Below are 25,207 nucleotides of genomic sequence, written 5' to 3'. Positions count from 1 at the left end.
CTTGGAAAACGATATATAGTGTGCAAGACTTGAAGTCGTGATATATGCCGTTGTATATCTTGGCTGTTGTCTTGTTACCAAGTCTAGATTCTTAGAACTACCTTTGCAGAAACACAACACTTCTTGTCTCTAACTATGAGTCCTCCTGCCCCGATCGCCATCGTTGGTGTCGGTTGTAGGCTTCCCGGTGGAGCCAACAACTTAGACAAGCTATGGCAATTGCTGTCAGAGAGCAGGAATGGACAGACAGAAATCCCCAAAGACCGCTGGAACGCAGAATCGTGGTACGACACTTATCCAGATGCGAAACAGTCGATGGTGACCAAGCATGGGTATTTTCTCCAAGATGACATTTCTCAGTTTGATGCCAAGTTCTTCGGCATCTCCAGTGCTGAAGCGCATTCAATGGATCCGCAACAGCGTCTTTTCCTCATGACGACGTACGAGGCCCTTGAAGATGCTGGTATCCCTGTTGAAACACTTCGCGGTTCCAACACTGGCGTGTATGCTAGCATATTCGAGAGAAGCTACGATCGCATGGGACACAAAGACCTGTCTACGATTGGCAGAACGCACCTGAATGGAACGGGCGAGTCTAGTGAGTCATGAAACTAAACAGCCATGCATAATTTGCAGCTAACATCACACTAGTCCTCTCAAACCGGGTTTCGTACTGTTTCGACCTTCGAGGTCCCTGCATGACGATCGACACTGGCTGCGTATGACGCCTTGGAACCAACTTGTTCGAAAGGATTTTACTGACTGTAGATATCTAGTCTGGAAGTCTTGTGGGCTTGCATCAAGCATGCCACAGTCTTCGACTGGGAGAATCGAATCTCGCCTTGGTTGGTGGCTCACAACTCGTGATTCAGCCAGACGTTTTAAGCATTAGTAAGCGATCTACAAAACATTTCTCAGCAGCAACTACCATACTAATATCCAAGCAGTGAGTGGCATGGGAATGCTCAACCCAGATGGAAAGTCGTATGCATTTGACTCAAGGGGTGCTGGTTATGGGCGTGGTGAGGGCGTTGCCACAATAGTCTTGAAGCGTTTGGACGAAGCTCTTCAGGATAGGTGCGTCAATGATCCCTTGCAGAAGCTTGGCACAGTGACTAACATGGAGTTGCAGTGACCGGGTACACGCCATCATTGCCAACTCGGGCATGAATCAAGACGGAAAAACCCCCGGTCTCAATACCCCAAGCAGCGAGGCGCAGGCTGCGCTTTCACTCCGTGTATACCAAGAGGCTGGACTGAATCCTGCCCATACGTCATTCGTCGAGGCTCACGGCACTGTAGGTTTCACCTTTTGACAAGCTAAGGGAAGAAGCCAGCTGAAAGAACAAACAGGGAACTCAAGCAGGCGACCGCGAGGAAATAGCGTCGATATCCAAGGTCTTCTGCGAAGACTCTGGTAGGACAGATGACCTTTATCTCGGTTCGGTCAAAACCAACATAGGCCACCTTGAGGCTACGTCTGGTATTGCCGGTTTGCTGAAATCCATACTTATCCTCAAGCATGGCCAGATTCCTGCCAACCTTAACTTTGTGGAACCGAAGCCTTCTATAAAGCTCTATGAAAAGAAGATAAAGGTACACGATTCTCTTGATGATCGGAAGAAAGCTCTCTAACATACTGGCAGATTCCCAATCAGCTTATCAAGCTACCAACACAGGAAAATGGTCCTTCTCGAGTTTCAGTGAACTCATTTGGGTACGGAGGAACAAACTGTCACGTCATCCTTGAAGCTCCAATCGCAAAACGCCAGCTCAATGGGAACGAAAATGGGGCATCTTATCATAACGGTAACGCGAAGTTGCGCAACGGAGCTACGAATGGATCATCCGTCACTGGCTTGGCTTCCTCAAACGGGTCCTCAACTACCGATAATCTCCCATCTTACGATGAGTATACTCCGCAGCTTTTCATTCTGAGTGCTTCAACCGAGAAGGCCTTATCATCAGTCTCAGAGAATATCAAGCAGTGGGCGAGTACCCACCCGCTCAAACCTCAGACTCTTCGCAGTCTTTCCTACACACTAGGTGTTCACAAGTCGGGCCTTTCATTCCGGAGAGCTATCGTCGCGTCAACATCCACAGAGCTACTGGAAGAGTTAGATCAGAGAATTCATTCAAAGCGAGCCAGTGCCACCGTGCCACTCAGTTTTGTCTTCTCCGGACAAGGTGCGCAATGGCATGCGATGGGTCGTGAGCTTATTACCTCGTCACGATGCTTCCGACAATCAATATGCGCTATGGATGATACCATTCGACACGAAGGAGGCTCGTGGAGTCTTATTGACGAGCTATCCAAAGAAGAGAGCGAGTCGCGGATTGGCGAGGCTGAGATATCCCAGCCCGCCACGACGGCAATACAAATTGCCCTTGTGGACTTGCTGGAGAGCTTTTCTATGAGGCCCAGTCGGGTTATTGGTCATAGCTCTGGTGAAGTAGCGGCTGCCTATGCTGCCGGTGCTTTAAGCAGAGAAAATGCAATCCTTGTGTGAGTCGACTGGCATACCCTACGCGATGAAGTAACTAACATTCATGAGTGCCTATCACCGTGGTGTCGCATCCTCGAAAGCCAAGGCAGTGGCTGAAGTGCCTGGCTCAATGATGGCAGTCTCTCTTGGAGAAGCGGAAGTGCAGCGATACATTGAGCAGGTCACAACTGGAAGTGTCAGCGTGGCCTGTGTGAACAGCCCAGCTAGTAGCACAATCTCTGGTGACTTGGATGCCATTGAAGAACTCAAGTCATTACTTGACGCCGAGGGGCTCTTTGCCAGGAAGCTCAAGGTCGATACTGCATATCACTCGCAGCATATGAGGCGAGTCGCTCAGGATTACCACGAAGCGATGCGAAACATCGAGTCCTCTGCCGTACGGGACGGTGTCATCTTTTACTCCAGCGTTACCGGTAAAACCAAGTCAACAGCATTCGGAGCTGACTATTGGACTGAGAATCTGGTATCACAAGTCAAGTTCAGTCAGGCTTTGGCTTTGCTGCGGGATGACCAGTTGAGAAACGAACCGGGGATGGACATAAGCGTCATTGTTGAAATTGGCCCTCATTCAGCTTTGGCAGGGCCTTCCCGTCAAACTCTTACACATAATGGCGGCAAAACGTTCAAATTCGAATACCTCTCTGCCCTTGTACGCCACAAAAACGCTGCACAGACAGTCCTGTCCCTTACTGGCAAGACTTTCGAGCTGGGCCTCAAGGTCGATTTGGGAGCTGTACTTAAGATGACTGATAAGACAGAGCCTGAGATTGTCAGAGATCTCCAATCATACCCGTGGGATCTGTCACCATTTTGGCACGAATCTCGACTCAGCAAGGCCCACCGCTTTCGGAAGTTTGCACCGCATGATCTCCTCGGTCTACTCGACCCAGCGAGCAGCATTCACGAACCTCGATGGAGATACCATATCAACCTGGACGCTTTGCCGTGGTTACGCGATCATGTAGTTGAGGGCTTCACACTGTATCCCGGCGCAGGCTACCTCACCATGGCTATCGAGGCAATGAAGCAGCTTGTGCAGTTGCGGGATGCTCCACAGCCAATCTCGAAATTCATCCTTCGTGGCGTAGTCATTTCGAAGTCCATTGTTCTCAGCGAGTCAGACAATGACGAGGAGTCTGGTGAAGTCGAGGTTCAACTGAGTATGTCCAGCTCACGTCAATATGAAGGGAGTCACTGGGAGTCGTTCCGGATTTGGTCATATGACAATGCAAATGGGTCATGGACCGAACATTGCTCCGGCGAGATCTCGGTCGAGTACGAGATGACTGAAATTGATGAGGTTAACGGAACGCGAGAAGCAGACTTGCGCAAAGAAGAGTCAATGCAGCTCCTCGACGAAGCGAGAAAGAGTTGCAACATGGAGATGACCAAGACCGAGTTCTATGAGTTTGCTAAGCTTACTGGCAACCAATGGGACGGTGCCTTCAGTCCTATTGACTCTCTGAAATACGGCAACAAACAAGGTCTTCTCGACATAATCATCCCAGACGTGGCTACCTTGATGCCATATCGCTCTTTCCGACCTCATGTCATTCACCCAATCACCCTTGATGCTGTTCATCAACTCAGCGGCATGCTCTTCAAGAAATTCGTCTCTAACGCTCCTTGCGTACCTACCAAGATAACTCTCCTCGAGATCGATGCCAATATTTCGACAAGAGCAGGCGATAGCCTCACTGCCGCCATGCAGATCGAACCTGATGGCTTGAAGGCTTCTTCGGGTCAGTCTTGGGTATTCCAACGAGAGGTCGATGGGCAGCTCAGGCCCGTCATCAAGCTTTTGGTCAACCTCAGGGCAATTGGCGAGGCGCACCAAGATGAGAACCGACCCTTCGTTCAGGATAAGGTGAACCGGCTAGAGTGGAATCTGGATGCAGATTTCATGACAGAACCATCATTCTCCCACTTTCTCTCTACCACAATGGGATTGGATGAGAACATGACATATAACTATGAGGGCAGCAAGGTTTCTGCTGTGGAAGCTGAGGAGAGTTTCCGCACAGCTGACCAAGCAGCATCCATCTGGATTCGAGATGCACTGACCTATGTCGAAGCTAACAAGGTGGAGATCACTAGCCCTCATCTCGTCAAGTATCTCGGATGGATGAACAAATGGGTCAACTCTGACTATTATGAGCAGATCATGTCAGGCTTGAGTTTAGAGGACGAAGTTGACATACTGAAACGCATTGATTCCTTAACCGATGCACCGGAGCTACAACTGCTGGCACGTGTTGGGAGGGCCCTTCCCAGAATCTTGAACGGTGCACTCGATTCATTGAGTGTCATGCTCGAGGGTAACCTTCTGATACGGGCATACGAGGGTGGAACTTTCAGTGGCGACTATGAGGCTGCAGTCGCATATCTTCGACTTCTCACTTTCAAGAATCCGCGTCTTCGCTTTTTGGAGATTGGCGCCGGAACGGGAGGCTGCACGAAGCGAGTTCTCGGTGGAATTGCTGGTCATGGTCTTCCCATCGAGCAGTACACTTACACAGATATATCAAGCGGCTTTTTTGAAGAGGCCCGCGCGACATTCGCCGACTGGGAGTCGTACATGGACTTCAAGACGCTGGATGTCGAACGGGATCCACTCAAACAGGGCTTTCAGCCGGAATCATATGACGTTATCGTGGCATCCAATGTTCTGCATGCGACGAAGCAGATGGATGTTACGATGGGACATGTGCGAAAGCTTCTCCGACCAGGTGGAAGCCTCATCCTCGTGGAGAACTCGCCGAAAGGGGCAGTGATTGGTCTCATTTTTGGCACACTATCAGGATGGTGGGCTCATGAGGACGAATTCCGAGACGACACTGCTCTCATGTACAGAGAGCAGTGGGACACTATACTATCGAGGAACGGCTTCGGAGGCATCCATGTTGCGCGCAACAGCATGATGGTTTCAAAAGCTGTGCCCATCTTGACCAACGGACACGCTGTTGGAAGCAACCAGGTTGTTCTTATCAGCGATGCTCCCAATGATGAAACTCTTGAGACTTTAAAGAATATCGAGCCTACCTCAACCAAAGTTATAAGCAGTTGGGATCGATTGGACATCAGTGAGGATACGGTCTACCTGGTCATTGATCGCGCTGAGACACCTTTACTTCTCGACCCCGAACCTCGGCTATTCACAACCCTCAATGCTCTTCTTGCTTCGAAAGCCAAGATCCTTTGGGTCGTCATTCAAGCTGCTGCCGACCCTGTGTCTACAGCATACAAGGGCGTAGTCAGTGCAACCATACGAGTCCTGCGTCGTGAAAGTGGCAACAATGGGTTTGTCAACCTTGACATCCGGGATCCTGTCTGCGACCCGAAGGTGATCGGGCAGGCGGTGGCTGAGATCCTAGGAAAGTCCTTCTGGCCAACGACTCACTCTCAAAAGTCTATTGAGCCTGAGTTCGCGTTCGAGAATGGCCGAATCTCAATTCCTCGGGTAGTCCCAGACGCAACGTTCTTGAAGTGGGCTCGTAGTAGCTGGGATGCCGTCACTGATGTCGAGACAGAGACTTCCCTTCATCAAGGTGACCGGGCCCTCAAACTTGAAGCCGCTACTCCCGGCCTGCTGAGCTCCCTCCGATTCGTAGATTTTGACACGTCAACCGACCTAGAAGCTGGCCAGATTAAGGTCAAACCCGAGGCCTACGGTCTTAACTACAAGGATCTTTGCGTGGCCTTGGGACAAGCAGAGTCTGATGCGGAAATGGTAGGCGAATTTGCCGGTGTTGTTACAGCCGTCAGCGAGGATATGGGGGACTTGTTCCAGGTCGGAGACAGTGTCATGGGCTTTGGCGCTCAGCCGTACAGCAATCTGTCGCGCGTCAACGGGTACCATGTTCACAAAATACCGAGCGGGATGAGTAACACTACTGCAGCATCAATAGGCTATGCATACACTGCGGCATATCAATGCATTAGGAACCTGGCTCGCCTGGAGGAGGGTCAGGCCATTCTCATCCATTCTGCGTCTGGAGCTGTTGGTCAAGCGGCGATCCAACTTGCGCAATCCGTCGGGGCAGAGATCTTCTGTACAGTTGGAAACCGCGAGAAACGGCAGTTTCTTGTAAATCGCTACGGCATCCCGGTAAGCCACATCTATTCTAGTCAGTCCGGTTCATTCAAGCACAGCATCATGCATCTTACCCGCGGTGAGGGTGTGGACGTTGTGCTCAACACATCAATCGGAGAGATGCTGAGGGAAAGCCTCGACTGCGTCAAACCGTTGGGTGTTTTTATTGAACTGGGAAGGTCTGAGATGCAAAGAGACTCTTGTCTGAGCATGGCCGCATTCGAGAGGTCTATCACGTTCATCGCTTTTGACCTCGTAACTCTGGCCAGACGAAGGCCTAAGCAGATATACCAAGTACTTGGTGAGATCATGCAACTCATTGAGTCAGGCGTACTTTTTCCTGTGGAGCCAATCAACCTGTATCTCATCGAGCAGATCGAGGATGCGTTCCGAGCTATGGGTGCAAGAAAGCACATAGGAAAGGTTGTTTTGCAGACGCACCCTACATCAGTTGTCAAATGTCTACCAGCAAAGCCCAGACCTCTAAGACTGCGGAAGGATGGTACTTACATTGTAGCAGGAGGACTGGGCGACCTACCTTCACGAATCTGTCGCTTTTTTGCTGCCCGTGGAGCTGGTCATATCGTCTCCCTCTCTCGACGTACCATCGACGATGAGACGAGACGTAAACACATGGAAGCTGTGGAAGTACATGGGGCAAAGCTTCATCTAATCAAGTGCGATATCACCAATGAGGAGCATATGAAGGAAGCTGTCTCATTTTGCAGTGCGCTACCCCCTGTTAGAGGAGTTGTACAGGGCGCTTTGGCATTGAGGGTAAGTTGCTATCATCCACAGTGACCAATACAATGCTCTAATCTGACATTATCTAGGACCGAACATTCTCCCAAATGACTGTTGACGAATGGAAGCAGCCACTCCAACCGAAGATCTTTGGAACGATCAACCTTGACAAATATTTCGCCAGCCCAGACTTGGCCTTCTTTGTGGCGTTGTCATCTATCGTATCTGTGATCGGAAAGTCTGGTCAGTCTAACTACGCAGCTGGTAATGGCTTCCAAGACGCGTTTGCACGTGCTCATGCCGACCACCCTCATACCCAGTATGTTTCGCTCAACATTGGCGCTGTGTCGATTGATGCGCACGGCGCGTTGGAGGCATCCCAAAACGAGACAGCAATCAGTACTATCAGAGCTAGTCTTCGGCAAAACAGTGTCATGGACATCTCTTTTGACGAGTTCTTCGCGAACTTTGAATACATCATGACCAACGCTGCTAGGAAAGATGGCCTTCACCAATCGATCCAAGCAGTAACGCGCCAATCAATGATGGAAGCCAACGACGAGTATTTGCTTGACAATCCTGTCTTCAGTCAACTGCCAAATACATCGGAGAAAAAGGCCAGTGGCGGTGCCAAGGCCAACAAGATCGACTTTGCAGAGGCACTGGCTGGTGTCAGGACCATGGCTGAGGCCGAGGAGCTAATTCAAGATGCGACACTCGCCAAATTTGCTGTTTTCCTCGATCGACCTGTAGACGAGATTCGTGTGGATCAGTCTCTGGCAACGATTGGGCTCGATTCTCTTGTCAGCATTGAGTTGAAGAATTGGATGGTGCGCACTTTCCAAGTGAACCTCCAGACTTCGGAATTGAGTGGTGCTGGCAGCATCACCGCCCTCAGTACCACAGTTGCCTTGCGATCTAAGCTGCTTCGTGATGAGGTCCGTCAATCGTGCTCCAAAGGCAGTGAACCTGAAGTCCAAGAAGCACAGTCAGAATCTACAAGCAAGGAGGCTCAAAGTAACCATGACTTCTATTGTTGCCGAACCTGCAAGGATCTACCGAGATATCCACTCGTTGATTTGGATGAGGCCATTGACGACCTTCTCAACAGCGTTGGTCACTTCGCTCACACACGAGAAGAATACTCTGAGCTCAGTCGGAAAGCCCATGCCCTCGCGGCACCGGGTGGTCTTGGTCGCAGGCTCTACAACAAGCTACGCGTCAAGGCTGATGATCCCAATGTGGAAAGCTGGATCGCAGACCTGCTCCTCAAAGCTTTGCATCTTAAGCGCCGCTATCCATTAGCACCCTTTGGCAATTTCTTGGGTACGCACTTCGACAGCCGGATTCCCCATACTCAGGCAGAGCGGGCGGCTGTTCTGACAACGGCGCTGTGCGAATTTAAGGCGGACCGTGACGCTGGCAGGCTGGAACCCGATTTCCTGGGCACCAGGGCCAACTGTGGGCACTCTTTATCCTGGCTGTTCAATGCTGTAAGAGAGCCCAACGTGGACTGTGACAAGATGATGAAGTATCCCGGCAATGAGTACGTTGCTGTGTTGCGAAGAGGACATCTTTTCAAAGTCTCTCTGAAGCAACAAGGCATGACGGTATCATATGAAATGCTCAAGGCAACGTACAAGTCAATTCTCGATTTGGACCTGACGGACAAATGTTGGGCTGGCATATTAACCACTGACAATCGCGATTCTTGGGGATCAGTAAGTGACCTTTTTGGACTTCAATACTTTGACTGACATTATTTTTTTTAGAACCGACAGAGATTGCTTTCAATCACCAGCGCAAACGCAGTTTATCTCGAAACAATTGAAGCGTCTGTATTCGTCATGTGTCTCGACGACGACAGCCCCGTTACACGCGCAGACCGAGTCCGCTCTGGTTACATCGGCGACTCGTTCAACCGTTGGCACGATAAATGCACACAGATTATCGTCTCAGCCAATGGGCGCTCGGCAACCATCTTTGAGCACTCTATGATTGATCTGATGACGGTTTCTCAGCTGTCTCAAAGACTGCAAAACGCCATCACCACGCTTGATCCTAAGAATGCCGCGGAAACCGTTTCTGTTGATCCGGATAGTCTCAACGAGATACCCTTGGCGACAGCAGAAGATATCGATAGTCGCATCGAGGTACTCCGTAAAGATTACCTTGCCATTACCTCCGCAAAGCAATATGTCCCGCATCTCATCAACTCGTTTGGCAAAACGCTCATGCTTAGTAATTCGGCACCTATCAAGGCAACTGTCGACCTGACGATCCAGCTGGCCAGTCGATTATACTTTGGTCACCTTCCAGCCAGTTGGGAAACAGTATCCACGGCGCATTTCCACCTTGGCAGACCAGAGATTGTGCAGGTGGTTCTCAAGTCTGTCATGGACTTTTGCGACGCCGCTCTTGACGAAGCTGTACCTCGCTACGAGGCACGGGCCAGACTCCTAGAAGCGGCGCGACAGTGCAATGCGCAAATCATCAAAGGTACCGAGGGTCGCAACTACTTTAGACTCATGGACGTGATTGAGGTTATGTCTCAGGATCAAAATGACGATGAGATCCCAGAACTCTTCTCTGATCCAGTTTGGAAGAGAGGTTATCCGCAATTGATAATGCAGACCATGGTGGAAACAAAGCTAGCCGAGGATCCTGGCTTCACCATGCCGCACCCAGAGTCTGTATGGATGAACTATACTGTGTTTGATGATTCGTGAGTCTTTACAGTCATAACACGAATGCATTTGCTAATCAAACAATAGGGTTGAAGTCTGTTTTGTAAGTCCAGCCAATGGTGCAGAGCGTTTTGCAACGGCATTGGATCGGGCTGCGGAAATCGTGAAGAATATTATTTCAGCGCGGGATGTGTAAATACGTAGTATATACATAGTATCTACTTCATAATATCAATTTTATCTTAGTGCTTACTATTATGCATTTTCGCCCAATGTCTAACAAAATTGAACGTGCTCATTCACTTTTTCACAGTGGTTCGGTGTAAATCAGTGGGGCTGTGTTCACTAATTCCCTCCACCATGAGATTATCCACAAGGTAATAATTAGCTTGCCAAGCCTGGCTGCCTAGTCTGGTCTTACACCGCTCTCTATTTTTTGCTGTAATCAGAAAGCGCCGATTTGGGCATTACTTCTACTAACAAAGCAACTGAACTTAAAACAAAGTGCATTTCCTCTCCTTCTCGGCATTGCTGTAGCTACTGCCAACGTTGTTCCAGATTTGTATTGTTTGAACCACTTTTACCAACAGCCCGCAGCTCCACAGATACCAGCAGAAATGGCATCCTTTTCGGCACTTTCGCAGACCCTTGGTGGGATTACACGCACTAAGATCAATGAATTAGAAAAGCAGCGCACCATCCACGAAGCAAGAAAGGATAAAATCTTAGAAAGTGCTGATCAAGAAAAAGATCAGCTTGCAAGAATTAACCTTCTCCTCAAGGGGGTCCGGAGTCTTAACGCTGAGGCGTTTCAGAGTCCTGCAGTAAAGAACATCAAGCACTGGCTGACTCAGTCAAAATATGATGTGTCTGTACCGAGCGACTTTATGCAAGCCCATGAAGACCTTCTTCGGTCGCACCTGGAAGTACCAAGTCGGAAACTAGCACTGGGCCATCTCTACGCTCGGTTGATAACGGAATGGATGACTGCCTCCGTTAGCGGCGGCTCATCTTCGGAGGAGGAGTCCTTTGAGGTATTGGATCGACAGAAGGAGAGGCTACAGGAGCTGTGCGACAAGTTTGAGCAGGTGGTTTTCGACCCATTGGAGACCGATGAAGTTGAGATTGATCTCTACCTCAATGAGCTTTTCAAGGGAGAAGATGAGGAGAGTGCCAAGTCACTCAAAGCTCTTAGAAAAACTATCGGAGACTCTTGCCGACAGATCTTTGGCGAAAAGGCACCATTTGACTCTACAACACTCAAGTGGTGCATCAATGGGCTTCTCGCCGAGGATCTGCTGAGCGACCAGAAACAGGCGATTCTTCGTGACTTTCTCGAGCAACCGGTGGTTTTGGGAGAGATAGCCGATGTTCTGAATATGCGATTTTCCAATATTGACAGCTGGGAATGGGATGCTGGCGAACATGGCAGTAAGTGCTCTGGCTCATTACCTTCAACTCTGAACAAGACCGCATTCAAGACCAAATGACGGATGGCTAATAATGACCTACAGTTCCTGTTCTACCAAGACAGCAACTTAACGGCAAATACAGAATATGGATGGACGAGGATGTTTTGCAAGCGATCCTCATCCACTATATTGGTATTCAGTGCTGCGTTGCTCTCAAAGCGGCGCTGAATAGCTTCATTCTCCAGGATGATACGTTCTTCAAATGGCACACCGGATCAGAGCCTAGTCACGATGAGAAGCTGCGCCGCACCTACTACCTGTCCTCTGGAGCCACTGCGACTTCGAATGTCAAGAACGAGAGAAGGTGGCAGTATATAAATAGGTTCTTCATGTCCCAACTGCCGGAGAGTGTTGAGACAATTGGATCCAGTGGTTATACCGATCCAACGGACGGGCAAGAGAACTCCAAGAAGCCCAACATTAAACAGCGCCTGCTACAAACACTCGCAACGGAGACTACCATACACAAAACATTGAGGGGTGAAGTGGCATTAGTACAGACTGACCTGGAGTGGTTCGCTACGGGCCTGTCTCACACTACTATCTTTGGCGTGATGCGATTCTTTGGCTACACAGAAGATGCCATCTCCTTCTTCAAGAAGGTCCTTCAAGCGCCTCTCAACGTGCAATCATCTCCAGACTCTCCGTTGACGGGCAGCCCCAAAGTGCGCCGCCGTGGTGTGCCCATGGCTCATGCTCCCGAGAAGCTGCTTGGCGAGCTTGTTCTCTTTGTCATGGATGTTGTTGTCAACCAACAGGATGGCATGTTGCTTTATCGACTCCACGACGACCTTTGGCTTTGTGGTGAGCCACTTCATTGCAAGAGGGCTTGGACTGCTATGAATAAATATGCCAACATCCTTGGTCTCACATTCAATCGGAGTAAAACCGGCTCCGTGTACATCTCAGGAAAGGGCAGCCAAAGAGACGATGATGTTGCAAACAATTTGCCAGAGGGTCCAGTTAAAGTTGGACATCTGTCACTTGATCCTCAATCAGGAATTTGGAATATCGACCGCGAAGAAGTCGACCGACATTTGAGGCAGCTTAAGAAACAGTTGAATGGATGCAAAAGCGTGCTGGAGTGGGTGCAAACCTGGAACAGCTGTATGGGGCGGTTTTTTAGCCATACCTTCGGCGAACCAGCGCACTGTTTTGGCCTGCGCCATGTTGATAGTATCCTTGAGACCTACCAGGAGATGCAACAATTCCTTTTCGACGCGACATCGAATTCCACACAAAAGAGCCATGGGGCCGTCGACCACGTTAAGCGTATGATAAAAGAGCGTTTTGGTGCAGATGTACCTGATGCCTTTGTCCACCTGCCAGAGCGTCTGGGCGGACTCGGTCTAAGAAATCCCTTCGTGCCTATACTGACGATTCGGGAGAGCATTGCAAAGAAATCTCCCGATTCAATTATCCAAGACTTCTTTAATGCGGAAAACGAAAGATACAAACGGTACATGAAGTCCTTCGATGGCCTGGAAAATGTGGACAGCCGCATCAATGCAGCTGTCAATGCGTCATGGAGTATCGGAACTGTCGGCCCTGAAGCCTTTAAGAACCTTCTAACGGCTGAAGAACTCGAAAGCTTCTTCAGCATTGAAGAGTTCGCGAAGCACAGGGAGCTTACGAGCAGTGCCTTGCAGCAGGCATACTTGGCCCTGCAGGCCATTCCATTTGCCATTAACCCGGAGATGGACCCTGACGTTTCGCAGGCTCTGAATAGCGAACTGGGAGTCGCGACGAATGATACAGATAGTAAGACAAAAGAGGCTCAATGGGCATTGCAAATGTATCGGGATGTATTGCGCCGCGACTATGGAGGCTTGCGTCTTGTAAACAAAGAACACCTTCCACTGGGCGTATTAACACTGCTGCGGAGTAGAGCAGTTACATGGACAACGGTTCTATAGGCTCAGTGGCTATTATTAGCATAGCTGTACATCCATTCACGTTTTTTTTTACTGCGAGGGAACTCTCCTTGTGATATTTCTTATTAATGAAAGTAATATCTTCACTTAAATGAAGTACCTGACACTTATGCGCTGGCAATTATTCTCTTTTTCTTTTTTCTTTTTTGCAGGTAACCTTCCCTTTGTAGCGGAATGTGCCTGCTGCCATTGGCCACGTGCCGGGGGACATCAGTCCGGATCCGTCCCACCATCACGCGACCCCGTCGCATATCGACACTCATTAAGACCGCTATTGTTTCCGTTCATTTCTTTCTAGAACTCATGATGTAAGGTAGTATTCTTGTTTCTAGAACCCCTGCCAATCATCAGCGATGCTTGACCCAGATGTTTCGCATTAATCACGACCAACTCAGGGATCGGCGTCGAATGCAGTGATCACAAAACAATTAAGGACAAGTAGAAAATCTCCTGACGACAGTTTTCCCTACATGAACTTCTGCTCCAACGCCAGGTGACAGCCCCTTTCTTGAGCTCTTTTGAAACGTCCAGCAAATAACGCGTACAGTTGAGATCCACGTGTGACAACCACTGATTGGCTCATGTGTAATTAATCACAGGTGGTTATTTTTTAAGGTAGCATTTAGATCAGGGGACGAAAACACAGAAGCACAAGATGTGCGCTGGATCAGGACAGCAAGAACAGTGAATACAAATATGCAATGTCCGCCTCAGTCTTTTTGAACGGTTCAGATCATCTATGGTCTACCGCGGCGGCCGGACATCCTCACGTACTTAGATTTGCCATCTTCTTGATCAAATCAGGCAAAAGAAACATTCTAACTCTTTACGATTTTCCAAGCCAATATGAAGGTCTCTAGTTCGGTATATACCTGTCTACTGGGCATCCTTACCCAGCATATTACACAGTCCTGGGCTCTTTCCGGAGAGGCAAAAGCGATGGTTGAAGACTCTATGGAGTGGATGGACAGGTTTTACGATCCAAAGATAAAACAGCTCTATGACCTGGAATCTAGAGCTGCGATGAACCATGAGACATTAGCCTCTACATGGTATGCGGTCGGACTACTTGCACGGAACGGCGACGGTGATGTTTCGAGAGCTGAGGATGTCATCAACTACGTTATTAAGGACCAGCATGACAATCCCAAAGACTTGTGGTATGGCGGCTATACGCGAGAGCCAGAGGAGCCAACTGTTGGAACACCATGGTACCCGGCCCGTATGTACGGATCGTGGGACCCAAACTGGCGTGGCTTCGTCGGTCTCAGCTTCATCACGATATACGAAGAGTTCGGAGACCTGCTGTCTGACGATTTGAAGGGGCTTATGCTTGAAAGTCTATACAACTGCAGTATTGGCGACTCATACCGAGAGGGTGGTGTTAACGGAGATAACCTCTATCCATCCTACAGCAACCCTGCAATCATGCGCGCTATTGGTACAAGCTGGACCGGTCGCCAGATAGGTGACGATAATATGACACAGGCTGGGGAGGATTATGCGAATAAGATTATTGATCTCTTCGACTTACATGACACTCTTTCTGAGTTCAACTCAGCGACATATACCGGCATCTCACTCTTCGGTCTTACACTGTGGTGTAGGTATGGTCATGAGGATAGTATTCTCTCCCAAAGAGGTCCGGATCTTCTACGCGGTGTTTGGAATTACACATCGCAACTCTGGAATCCACAGATGCGAAATCTCGCTGGTCCGTGGGACCGTTCTTACTCATTTGACATGACCAAATCTCTCGGCATCCTGTCTCACTTTCTCGCACCCATCATCGGTAGAAAGGAGGCAGGTGTATGGCAATACCCGGAGGTCATGAGCCACGCTCGTGACTGGGCTTGGGCACCACTTATCGCCGTCCACTCGGACTTCCACAACTCATTGCTCTCTGATGATCTAAAGGAGTCGCTGAAGACACTTGATGGAGAGAGGACATATACAGGCAAAGCCTACTATCCGCCATACGACCTTGACGCTCGCAACATCACGACGTGGCTCAGCGAGTCCTTGATGATCGGAGCTCAGTCTTATCGGACCAAGAGTGCAAACGGACCATCCAATAACAAGGGCCAGTTCCATCCCGCTGTTGCTCATTGGGCTTATGGAGATGACAATATCGGATGGCTCAGTGTAAGTCAACATAGCTCAGATTTTGTTCCTACGCCTTTACTGACATAACACACAGCTCCGTTCTACTGAGGCCCACGTCCTGATGGAAGTCTCACCCAAGAAGCTGAAGGTAACTTACCCTGAGGGGACCAGCAGTTCTGTTTTCACCTTTGCAGTCTCTCCCTCGGTTGCAAAGAGGGATGTCCAGTCTTGGGCCGACATTGAAGGAATCACAATCTCTGTCTCGGGAAATGCAGATCCCGTGCCGGAAGTTACATTTGCTGGCCGGTATGGTGGTGCGGGAAATCCGATCTACGATCAAAACTATTGGTCTATGGTGCATAGAATGTCTGCTGATTTTGAGGGCGCTCCCGAGATTATCATTGAGTTCGAATGAGTTGTTATCATGGATTGATAAGCAGCGACCTGCTCCTTGCATTGAGCCATTGGTGGGGTAGGAATGAGATTTGTTGGGCCTTTGTTCCTGGAAATATCCAGGGTAGCTGGGGCGATTTTATCTTGCCTCTTTGATGTACGTCCATTTAAGGCTGTGTTAGATTTTTAAAGTATTCTTCTGTATCTCGGATTGTGTTTAATATAGATGCATGCTTCTAACATAAATGAGACTGTTTGCTTCACACGCAATAGAGTGGTGAAGTTTCTTGAGAGCGCAAATTTATTTGACCCAGTAGGCGATTAGAGCCAGTACGTCTCTTTGTGAAATTATCGCTCTGTACGTTATGCATTGTGAAAAAACAATTCTGTGCCTACTAGTTTGGATTTATCTTCTCAGTCTATTTGAGCTTCAGTTGAAACGCTGTGTCATTTATACTTAGCAATTTCTATGCTAATCGGAAGATAAAACTTTGTCAGATGCTTAAATGGAAATGCCTTCCAGCCTGGGGATATTTCGCGCCCGTGCACCAATGTGACCTTGTTATCTTATCACACCCGATTCGATTACTGGGTGGAGACACTGCGTGTTTTCACGTGACCGGACTAACCACGCCCCGAAAATCCAATCACGTCGATTCCACTTTATCTCCACTCAATCTCTCCAACCTTTCCTCCTTTCTATTTCGTCACGATGTTATGTTACGCCACGCCCTCGCTTTCTTTATCCCAACTTCACGCGACGCCCGTTCATCGCACTACCGCTATATAAAATTCCGACTTATACCCACGCGAACGAGTTCCGTGGAATAATCGGGGCGTGTAGAAGGGACCTGCTCGGATCTCACAGTTCACCTGGAGTCCAGGGCCGACTTCACAGTTCACCTGGAGGTCACTGGTCACCTGGCAGCGAGGCCGGTTTTGTGTTGAAGCGGTGGGAATTGAGATTGTAGGCGCGCTGAATACTGAGACCGTAGGTGAGTCCAGTCCTATCAAGTGTGCTAATTCCATTACCAGTGCGATTTCTCTTTGCGACAGCTATGACGACCTATCTCGAGGGCGTTACAGCTGCTTTTGAGTACGAATATAATAATGCAACGCAATTTTTGACGAAGTCTGATCCTGAACACCTCCCAATACGATTCACGTTACATGTTGACGCAACATACGCGCTTTTCGATGTAATAATACCTATCCGCTACAAAGACAAGACCAGCTCCAAGACCATCAATATCCGCATCAACCCCTCATCCATTACATGCCTTAGACATTCGAGCCAAACAAGTTCACCCGATGATATATTCCCCTCTGCGACATGCCTCGAGTTGGAACTATCCGATGCCGTTGATATCCTTGTACCAAGTCTTGTCAAGGAGCCGGTTGCAGTAGCCAGGCCACGGTCTGGCAAGATTCTTACTTCCTTGTACGAAATATCGCATGTATTGAAGCTACGCATTTACATCCCTGAGTCTGCACTGTCTATAGACCAGCTTGATTCCCTCAGCACAGCAATTGCGCAACGGAAGTTAGAACCATTCTCTGACCCAGACCACGATATCTCGCGAATGTTCAGTGGCAGTGGCGCCAAAGCGACGACTCTTCCTGCACCATTACCTCCTTCCTACGATAAAGTCGTGTCGAGTGCACCCTTGTACAATGAATCCAATACCTTCGATCCCCCCAATACACGATCGCGCAAGCGACAACGAAGTCAAGAAATACTCGCCGATTCTGGTGCGATCTGGAACAAGTTGCAGAAACTTGAAGCTATGATCAAGCATTCTACCCCAACTAGCGACGAGTCACTGCTTGTTCAAGAGTTGCGCGCCGAAGTGGCTCAGCTTAAAGAACAGATCGCGACGTGTCAAAACAGGTGTACAGAACTAGAATCGGAAGTCGCGAGTTTGCGAGAGACAAGACTCAATGTGGAAGAAAACGAGGCAGTGGAATTGGCCGAGATACGAGAAGATATTGAGACACTGGATAATAGGATTGACTTTATTGAGCGTGGGAAGGATGACGTGGCGTTTGGGAATAAGATTAAGGGAGAGATATTCGATGAGCTGGCGGGGAGAGTCAAGGGTGGCTAAGTAAACAGACGATAGCAATACAACCGGTCAATCCCTGGTATCATGCGCCTCTTCATCTCATTCAGTCTAGGAGGACACTGAACACTTCAATAATAGCGTTAAAGCTAGTCCAATAGCTACAATTGAAGTAAGAGGGACGCATGGAGCCGTACAGAAGGGAACAGACGTAATCAAGGACGAGGCGATTATCGAGTCACTGGATGTGCTTTTCAAGAAGCTCCAAGATGCTAGGAACGTTACAGATGATCACCCTGACGTGGTGTCAACATACTATTCCCATGCCATTGATGCTGCTCGTGTCAAGCTTGAGGAATATTTTGGCCTCACTGATGCCACTCCTGCATACCGGTGTGCAGTTGCCCTGCATCCGGCCAACAAGCTTACTTATATCGAGCTTGAATGGAGTCACAATAGGCAATGGATCAGTGGCGCAAGGAGAGTGGTACAGGAGGTATTCGCACAATACGAGGCAGCAGCTGCGGAAGCGGACCCAATGGACGGAGCGCGACAAGAGGAGGAGCCGAAGGAGCCGGAGGAGGAGGCTGTTGTTGACAACAGTGTGACTCTTGATCCGCTTCAGCAAGCTCGTAAACGTCGTCAGAGGCTTGCTGTCACCATGACGTCGGCTACACAAGGAAAGGAGCAGGTAAAATTGACGTCTGAGCTGGATGAGTTTATGGCAAGGACTAACAAGGCTGATCTGGATGTTGAGGATTCTCTGGAGTGGTGGGTTCGCCACGTATCTGACTATCCTATCCTGTCGAAGATGGCGTTTGACTTGTTCAGTTGCCTAGCAATGAGCGCTGGGTGTGAGCGCGTCTTCCCACAGACAAACAAGGTCATCATGGGTGAACGGAACCGGCTCAGTTCGGACACAGTAGCAGCGATTAAATGCCAGAAGCACTTGCTTCGAAGCGGAATGTTAGCCTAACGCCCTCTTGGGCGTCTATAACAAGGGCCTCTTGTGAAAATAAAATGAAGGATTTATTCAAATCCATACTGGACTGAGCATTCTTCTAGAACTGTGCCTGGCCTTCCTTACCAGCGGAACCGATTCAGAGCCAGCAAGGAATAGTTCGTAGACAAGTGCGTACTGGGGAGGACTGAACAAATTCCAGTCGCCCAACGACCCAAATGATGAAACGTTTCTGCGGCATTTCTATTATGCATTGTAATGATACAATAGCCAGCTAGTATGGCGAAAACTCAAAGGACGTCAATCTAACGAGCTCAATTTTGCTATTCTTTGGTAATAGAAGTAAGTAGTCTTATACATATTTCTGATATCCGCCACTGGTCGATCAGCGAACACCAAAAAGAGCACTACTCAAATATCATTTGGCATTGTCAGAAAGCTACGGCTTGAATTTCTGTGAGCGCTTATCTTAGATTTTGGTCCTGCCTCAGCCATCCCATCTCGGCCAATTCACGATTTGAGCAAGGTCTCAAAATCCTATTCTTACGGTCGCTTTAGTGTTACTTGATGATCATCTAGGATTCTCGTATAATTACTATAATCGCTAAGGAAACACTTTTCTGTTGCTATTGCTTGGCTTGTACACCGATCTAAGGTCCTAGACAATTCAATGATGCCCTACTGAGGGCGAAGCGCAGTTCTCTCCGAGTCACTCCAGCGTCCCTGGATATACTGTCTTACAGTCTTGCCCCAGAACGCCGCCGGGACCGCCATAACTCCCATGACAATTATCAAGACGAAAATGAGGATGGTTGGCTGTAGAATATGACCCTCCTGGGTCCAAGGTGCTATGGCAGTACTGATCCCGAACCCGAACATATTTCCAGTAAATAATTGAATTGCAAGTGCTGCCGCTGCCCATCGCGGAAAGGCCTCGGTAATCCAGAGAGTAAAAGCGACGTTGCCGGTGAGATAGCTCATAATGCTAATTGCAGAAGTGATGTAGATCCAGACTGAAGGCCACTTGTTGACAAGGGCTAGACCATTAAGGAGCACGCTTGTCAGGCCGGTAATAACAGGGATAGAAAATAGAGCAAGGTAGACTTCGGCGTGCCGGATACCGCCTTTGCGAAAGGTGTAGCATCGCGTAAACCAGGAAGCGAATGGTCCTGTGAGGGGGAATGCGAGTAGAGACCCAGCAATGCCCGCGATACCAAGCAAGGCATTAATGCATTTTATTTGGTCATCGCCGAATATATGGATAAGCGCAGATGGCTGGGTCAGGTTGAGGAAGATAACACCGCTAAGGATGATGCCGGTAAGTAGAGAGACCCAAAAAGTCAGAGGGTTAAGGATACATAGGAACATCTGTCCATATGTTGCAAGCACAGACTCCCACTTGGTCCCAGGGGCTTGCGACACCTTGAAGTGCGACCATATTGACCAAGAAGAAGGTAAATCAGGGAGAGGCTTGTCGTTTCTGATAAGTTCAATTTCATCCCAACCTCCATAGACCTCAACCTTCTCAGAACTGCTCTGAACCAGGACTCGACCATCTAGTGCGACGGGAGGTCGTAGGAAGTATGTCTCAGGTACACAGAAGAGGACTAAAAGGAATGCAAGGACGCAAGGTGCAACCCAGACTTTGTATACACATCGCCAGGTTAATGCGGTATCGGTTGTGAAAGGGAGGATTAAGAGAGCGAGTTTGATGAGTGCTGAGCCTGTACACCAGAACAACGAGAGTGCGTTTGGGCGTTCGTGAATGAATGTTGCGTCGATGAGGATGAGGATGAACTGGGATTGTTAGCATGGCCTGTTTATGAGTGGATATTGACTTACCATCCCGGTTGCTGATCCAGCTGCGAGGCCTTGTAAGCTGAGGGCGGCAATCAATTGGCAGAATGACCCAGCGTAGCCAGCCCAGAGAGTCGACAGAGTTGTCAACACAGCAGCGCTAACAACAATAGGTCGTCGTCCAACTGCCGTCGATAGCGGAATGCCGATCAAGTACCCTAGTCCGGTGAAGAGAGTCATCGCCGATGACAAAGACTGAACTCCAAAAGGACCCATCGGCTGAACTCAATTAGTATCATGTCATAGACCAAGAAACCCATGTATTATACCTTATTCTTAAACTCCTCACCAATTGCCTGGAGCAACAGCCCCGGAAGATTCAGCTCAAACGCCGCCGCCATCGAGAAGCACTGCAGCGCCAAAAACCCCATCAGCCTCTTGGACCACGACCACGTCAGCGGATCGCGGTACGATTTACTCGGAATCGGCAACTTGAGCACGCGCCCGTTGGAAGAGACGAAGAAAACACTGCCAGCAGTGGGAACAGACTCGCGCTTCGCCGCACCGATCGAGCTCGCCCTTGACTCCATGAGGAACCAAAATGCACGTAAAAGAAAAACACAGGCTAATGGAGAGCCAAGAGATCACGACCCTGGGGGGAAAACTGGATCTTTATTCTATTCTACCCTGGGAAAGCTTGTAGCAAACAAACTTTCGGTTCGACGGAGGCTTGGTTATATCTAGGCTTGAAACGATTAGGTTCTGATGTCCGTTGGGCTAATCGTAATTTACTGAGCGGGCGTTCTTGAGCGTTAGACGCTAAAGAGCGGAGGGTATTTATTGGTGGTGTTTTATATTTAAGTTTGTTATAAACCAGGGGCTTCCTGATTCCAAACCGACGGGCCAATGGGAAAGGTTCCTGCATCAATTGCCGGAGACTCTGAGTCGACAGCAGCATGTCATAAATTAATAATTCTTGGCTTAGAAAGGAAGGACGTTGCGTTTCAATGCCGAAGCCACAAAAGCTAATAGTGCTGTTGAGTTCAACGGGTACTAAGGGAAGTCAATTAATACTCCGTTTAACTTTTCTAATTACATATGCATCGTCATCAATTTTTGTATCTCGATGAACAAGCCTATTGAGTAAGAGGAAGTGAAGCTGTGGATTTGAATTTGGGTTGCGACGTGGGCATGTTTCTCCCACTGCCGATCACAGCCAAGATTTGCATCAAGGTCCAAAGCCGAGCGCGACGGATGGAACGGAGATTATCCGCTGTATGTTTCGTATTGCGCACCAATCGGCAGTGAAAATAGTGATTTATAATGTAACCGCACTTCTCAAACTTAGGCACGAGACTGTGCAGTTGGAACATGCGGTACGCATATCAGCCTCGTTTACGGCAACCCGGCTGTTCCGTAGCCCGAATAACTTTCAACACGTTCCATTAATGACGCTATCTATTTCCACTTGTTGACGCGTCAACGAGGTGATAACCTCCTGTATGAAAGCTTTAGGCAGCTCGAGCCAAGTCCTTACTATTCAGCCGAATGCTCCCCTCCAGAGACGTGAATCCAGGCTCACCCAGCGCCTGCAAAAGTTAAATACATCTTAGCCTTGGCTGTTCGACATCTGCTAGATAACGCATGGCCTGAAAGTCCTTTACAAAAGTCCTGTCAGGGTTTTGCGCCTGCAGAATAGCTAGGATTTAGTCTAGATTCCACGTCTCAGCCAAGGGAAGATCCTTTCCCCTTATACATTAGGTAACAAAGCAGCTGCAACGTGAAGTTTAGCATTATCTTGCATATTAATAAAATATTCTGCTAAAAAATTGTTAGTTACGTTTTAATAGAACGCAATTTAGAACAACTTACGAGGTAATGCATTGGTCAGTAACTCGAGAGCAGTGCCACTCTATAAAGTCCTAATAAATCCTAATATAGATAGGTAACCCTAGTAGTTAATAATAAAAGGAACTCTAGTAGAGTTTTTTTAGATACTTTATAATACAGAGGGTAGAGTTCTTTTTTATAGTAACTAATTACAGTATATCTTAATTAAATATAGTATAGCTTAGATTAGCTATAATCTAAGCCTAGCTATAAAGCTAAAGGTAAAGGCTAATTTTAATAGCTTTTATTTATTACTTAACTATACTAAGGTAATAATTATTAGTAATCTATATAAAACTATTCTTTTCTTACTATTTTTTTATTATTAAGAATCTTAATAATTTACCTTAGTAAAGTTAGTAATAAAATAAACTTTAGTAAAGTTCTTTTAAAAGCCTTACTTTACAAGGGGTAGATATAATAGTTATAATTCCCAAGGGATAAACTAGTTTATATTAGGTTTATATTAGCAGATATATAAAGTATAGATACTAAGTATTACAAAGTATTATATCTCTAAATAGTAAATAAAGTAAGTTAGGTATATTTAGGTAAAGAAGTCTTATTAATAGCTAGTAAGCTAAGTATTTTATTTAGTACTAAGTAAATATATATATATATAATAGGCTTACTAGTATAGTTATAAGCTTTAAGAAAAGGCTTATAATTACTTAAGTAAGCTAGTAAGTAAGTTTATAGCTAGTATTATAAGCTTAGGTAAAGCTTATATAGGTATAGGTAAGCTAAGCCCTAATTAGCAAAAAATATAAAGTATATATAATATAACTACAGAGATTATAATATAATCTCTTCTCTTCTATAGTCTTATCCTTAAGACCTATATAACTTATTTTTCTAACTATTTTTCCTATATAAGTCTAACTTAATTCTATATCTATTATATTAAAGTATTTTAATAAATAAAAAGTAAATTCCCTTAATACTATTTTATTATCTTCTACTAAAAAGTAGTATAAAGCTACTAAAGGTATTATATAGTTTAAAGTTAAAGTTATACCTTATTCTTATTATAGTAAGCATAGTATAGCTTATAAAATAATTATAGGAAAGAAGAAATATAGTTTATATATTTCTCTTAATTATTCTTATAATATAACTAATATACCTTTAAATTCTTATAAGTTCTTATAGTTCTTTTTTTTAACTTTTAGTATTAATTTTAATAGTTATATATACTATAAACAAAGTAAAATATCTAAAAAAGTAAGAAATAGTAGCTAAAAAACTACTATCTTCTTATTACAAGGTACTTTATATTATATAGTATAAATTAAATAAGTCTCTTTTTTAACTAAAGACTTATATATAATAAGTAACTATTACTAGTAAAAATCCGCTACCAATTAGTATACTAAAAAGGTATCTTTGCACTGTAGGCTAGTGTAAAGGTACTTCTGCAGTACTTAGCTTAGTTATTTACTACTAGGACTCTAATTCCTTCCTCTAGGGTAAGTACTACTACTAGCAAAAGGTATCTTTAGTAGGGATATACTAGTAAAAGTAATATTAGCTATCTTTTTATAGGTCTATTACTAATAAAAATATAGGGCCTTGTAAAGCACAGTTATTCCTTTATTATATAGATAATAAAGGAATACTTTACAGCTTATTCTAAGGTTAAAGGTAAGCTAAAGCTATATACTAAAGTAATAGTAAAGGTAATAGCAGAAGAAGGAAGTAGAGATAATACTACTTAAAGTAGTAAAGATAATAGTAATAATAAAAGTAAAGGAAATAAAGCTACCCGGAGTAGCAAAGATAATAATAATAAAAGTAAAGATAAAGCTACCTAGAGCAGTAAAGAAGATAGTAATAATAAAAGTGGAGATAAAGTTACCCGGAGCAGTAAAGAAGACAGCAACGATAAAAGTAGAGATAAAGCTACCCGGAGCAGTAGCTACGGCGAAGACGGAAGTAGAGATAAAGCGACCTAGAGCAGTAGAGAAGACGGAAGTAGAGATAAAGCTACTTAGCAAAGGTGCTAAAGATAAAAGTAAAGATAAAGCTACTTAGAGTAGTAAAGAAGATAGAAGTAGAGATAAAGTGTAATAATTACTACCTTATTATATAGATAATAAAGAAATTACTATTTCTTATAGAAGACCTTAATTATACCTATTATAAGAAGAATATACTATAATATAGATTATAATAGTAGTAATTACTTAGTACTTAATAATAAAGAACTTATATAATTATATTTATAGTAGAAAAGTTACTATAGTATATTTGTAATAAAGAAGCTACTTTATATTTTTATAATAAAGAAATAATAATAGTATATTTACTCTTAAGGTAATAGTAAGGACTTGATTATAAGTATTTCTTGGAATATATCTTCTCTCTCTCTTTTTAATAATATTACTTTCTTATTAACATTAGTTTTGCGTAGCTTTACTCCTGTAACCTTACTTTTATAACCTTACTTCTATAACTTTACTTCTGTAACTTTACTTTTATAACCTTACTTCTATAACCTAACTCTCTTAATATTACTTCTATAACCTAACTCTCTTAATATTACTCTCTATTAGTATAC

The 25,207-nt window shown here is 46.3% G+C and overlaps 5 protein-coding genes across 5 annotated transcripts; 4 read left to right on the top strand and 1 right to left on the bottom strand.

Annotated features, from left to right (window-relative positions):
* Positions 1-135: 135 nt before the first annotated feature.
* On the top strand, positions 136-13,419 carry FIESC28_08067 (uncharacterized protein; the record flags this gene model as incomplete). Its single annotated transcript, XM_031162206.1, has 13 exons — positions 136-598; positions 652-719; positions 777-891; positions 948-1,077; positions 1,133-1,298; positions 1,354-1,596; positions 1,647-2,506; positions 2,556-7,377; positions 7,434-9,065; positions 9,117-10,069; positions 10,119-10,134; positions 10,622-11,462; positions 11,546-13,419. 13 exons carry the CDS (start codon positions 136-138, stop codon positions 13,417-13,419), a joined length of 12,183 nt encoding a protein of 4,060 aa, XP_031013726.1.
* An 864-nt stretch (positions 13,420-14,283) lies between these two features.
* On the top strand, positions 14,284-15,958 carry FIESC28_08066 (uncharacterized protein; the record flags this gene model as incomplete). The annotated part of the gene is made up of 2 exons (XM_031162205.1): positions 14,284-15,582; positions 15,638-15,958. 2 exons carry the CDS (start codon positions 14,284-14,286, stop codon positions 15,956-15,958), a joined length of 1,620 nt encoding a protein of 539 aa, XP_031013725.1.
* A 1,036-nt stretch (positions 15,959-16,994) lies between these two features.
* FIESC28_08065 (uncharacterized protein) lies at positions 16,995-18,044 on the top strand (the record flags this gene model as incomplete). The annotated part of the gene is made up of 1 exon (XM_031162204.1): positions 16,995-18,044. The coding sequence occupies one exon, from the start codon at positions 16,995-16,997 to the stop codon at positions 18,042-18,044; it is 1,050 nt and encodes a 349-aa protein (XP_031013724.1).
* Positions 18,045-18,086: 42 nt separating this feature from the next.
* FIESC28_08064 (uncharacterized protein) lies at positions 18,087-18,975 on the top strand (the record flags this gene model as incomplete). The annotated part of the gene is made up of 2 exons (XM_031162203.1): positions 18,087-18,108; positions 18,161-18,975. 2 exons carry the CDS (start codon positions 18,087-18,089, stop codon positions 18,973-18,975), a joined length of 837 nt encoding a protein of 278 aa, XP_031013723.1.
* Positions 18,976-19,638: 663 nt separating this feature from the next.
* Positions 19,639-21,347, bottom strand: FIESC28_08063 (uncharacterized protein; the record flags this gene model as incomplete). The annotated part of the gene is made up of 3 exons (XM_031162202.1): positions 19,639-20,757; positions 20,803-21,036; positions 21,087-21,347. 3 exons carry the CDS (start codon positions 21,345-21,347, stop codon positions 19,639-19,641), a joined length of 1,614 nt encoding a protein of 537 aa, XP_031013722.1.
* Between the last annotated feature and the right edge of the window lie 3,860 nt (positions 21,348-25,207).

The sequence above is a fragment of the Fusarium coffeatum genome (genome assembly GCF_003316985.1).
Source record: "Fusarium coffeatum strain FIESC_28 chromosome Unknown BRIP53273_contig_183, whole genome shotgun sequence".
NCBI lineage: Eukaryota > Fungi > Ascomycota > Sordariomycetes > Hypocreales > Nectriaceae > Fusarium > Fusarium coffeatum.
This window is presented reverse-complemented; position numbering and strand designations above follow the sequence as displayed.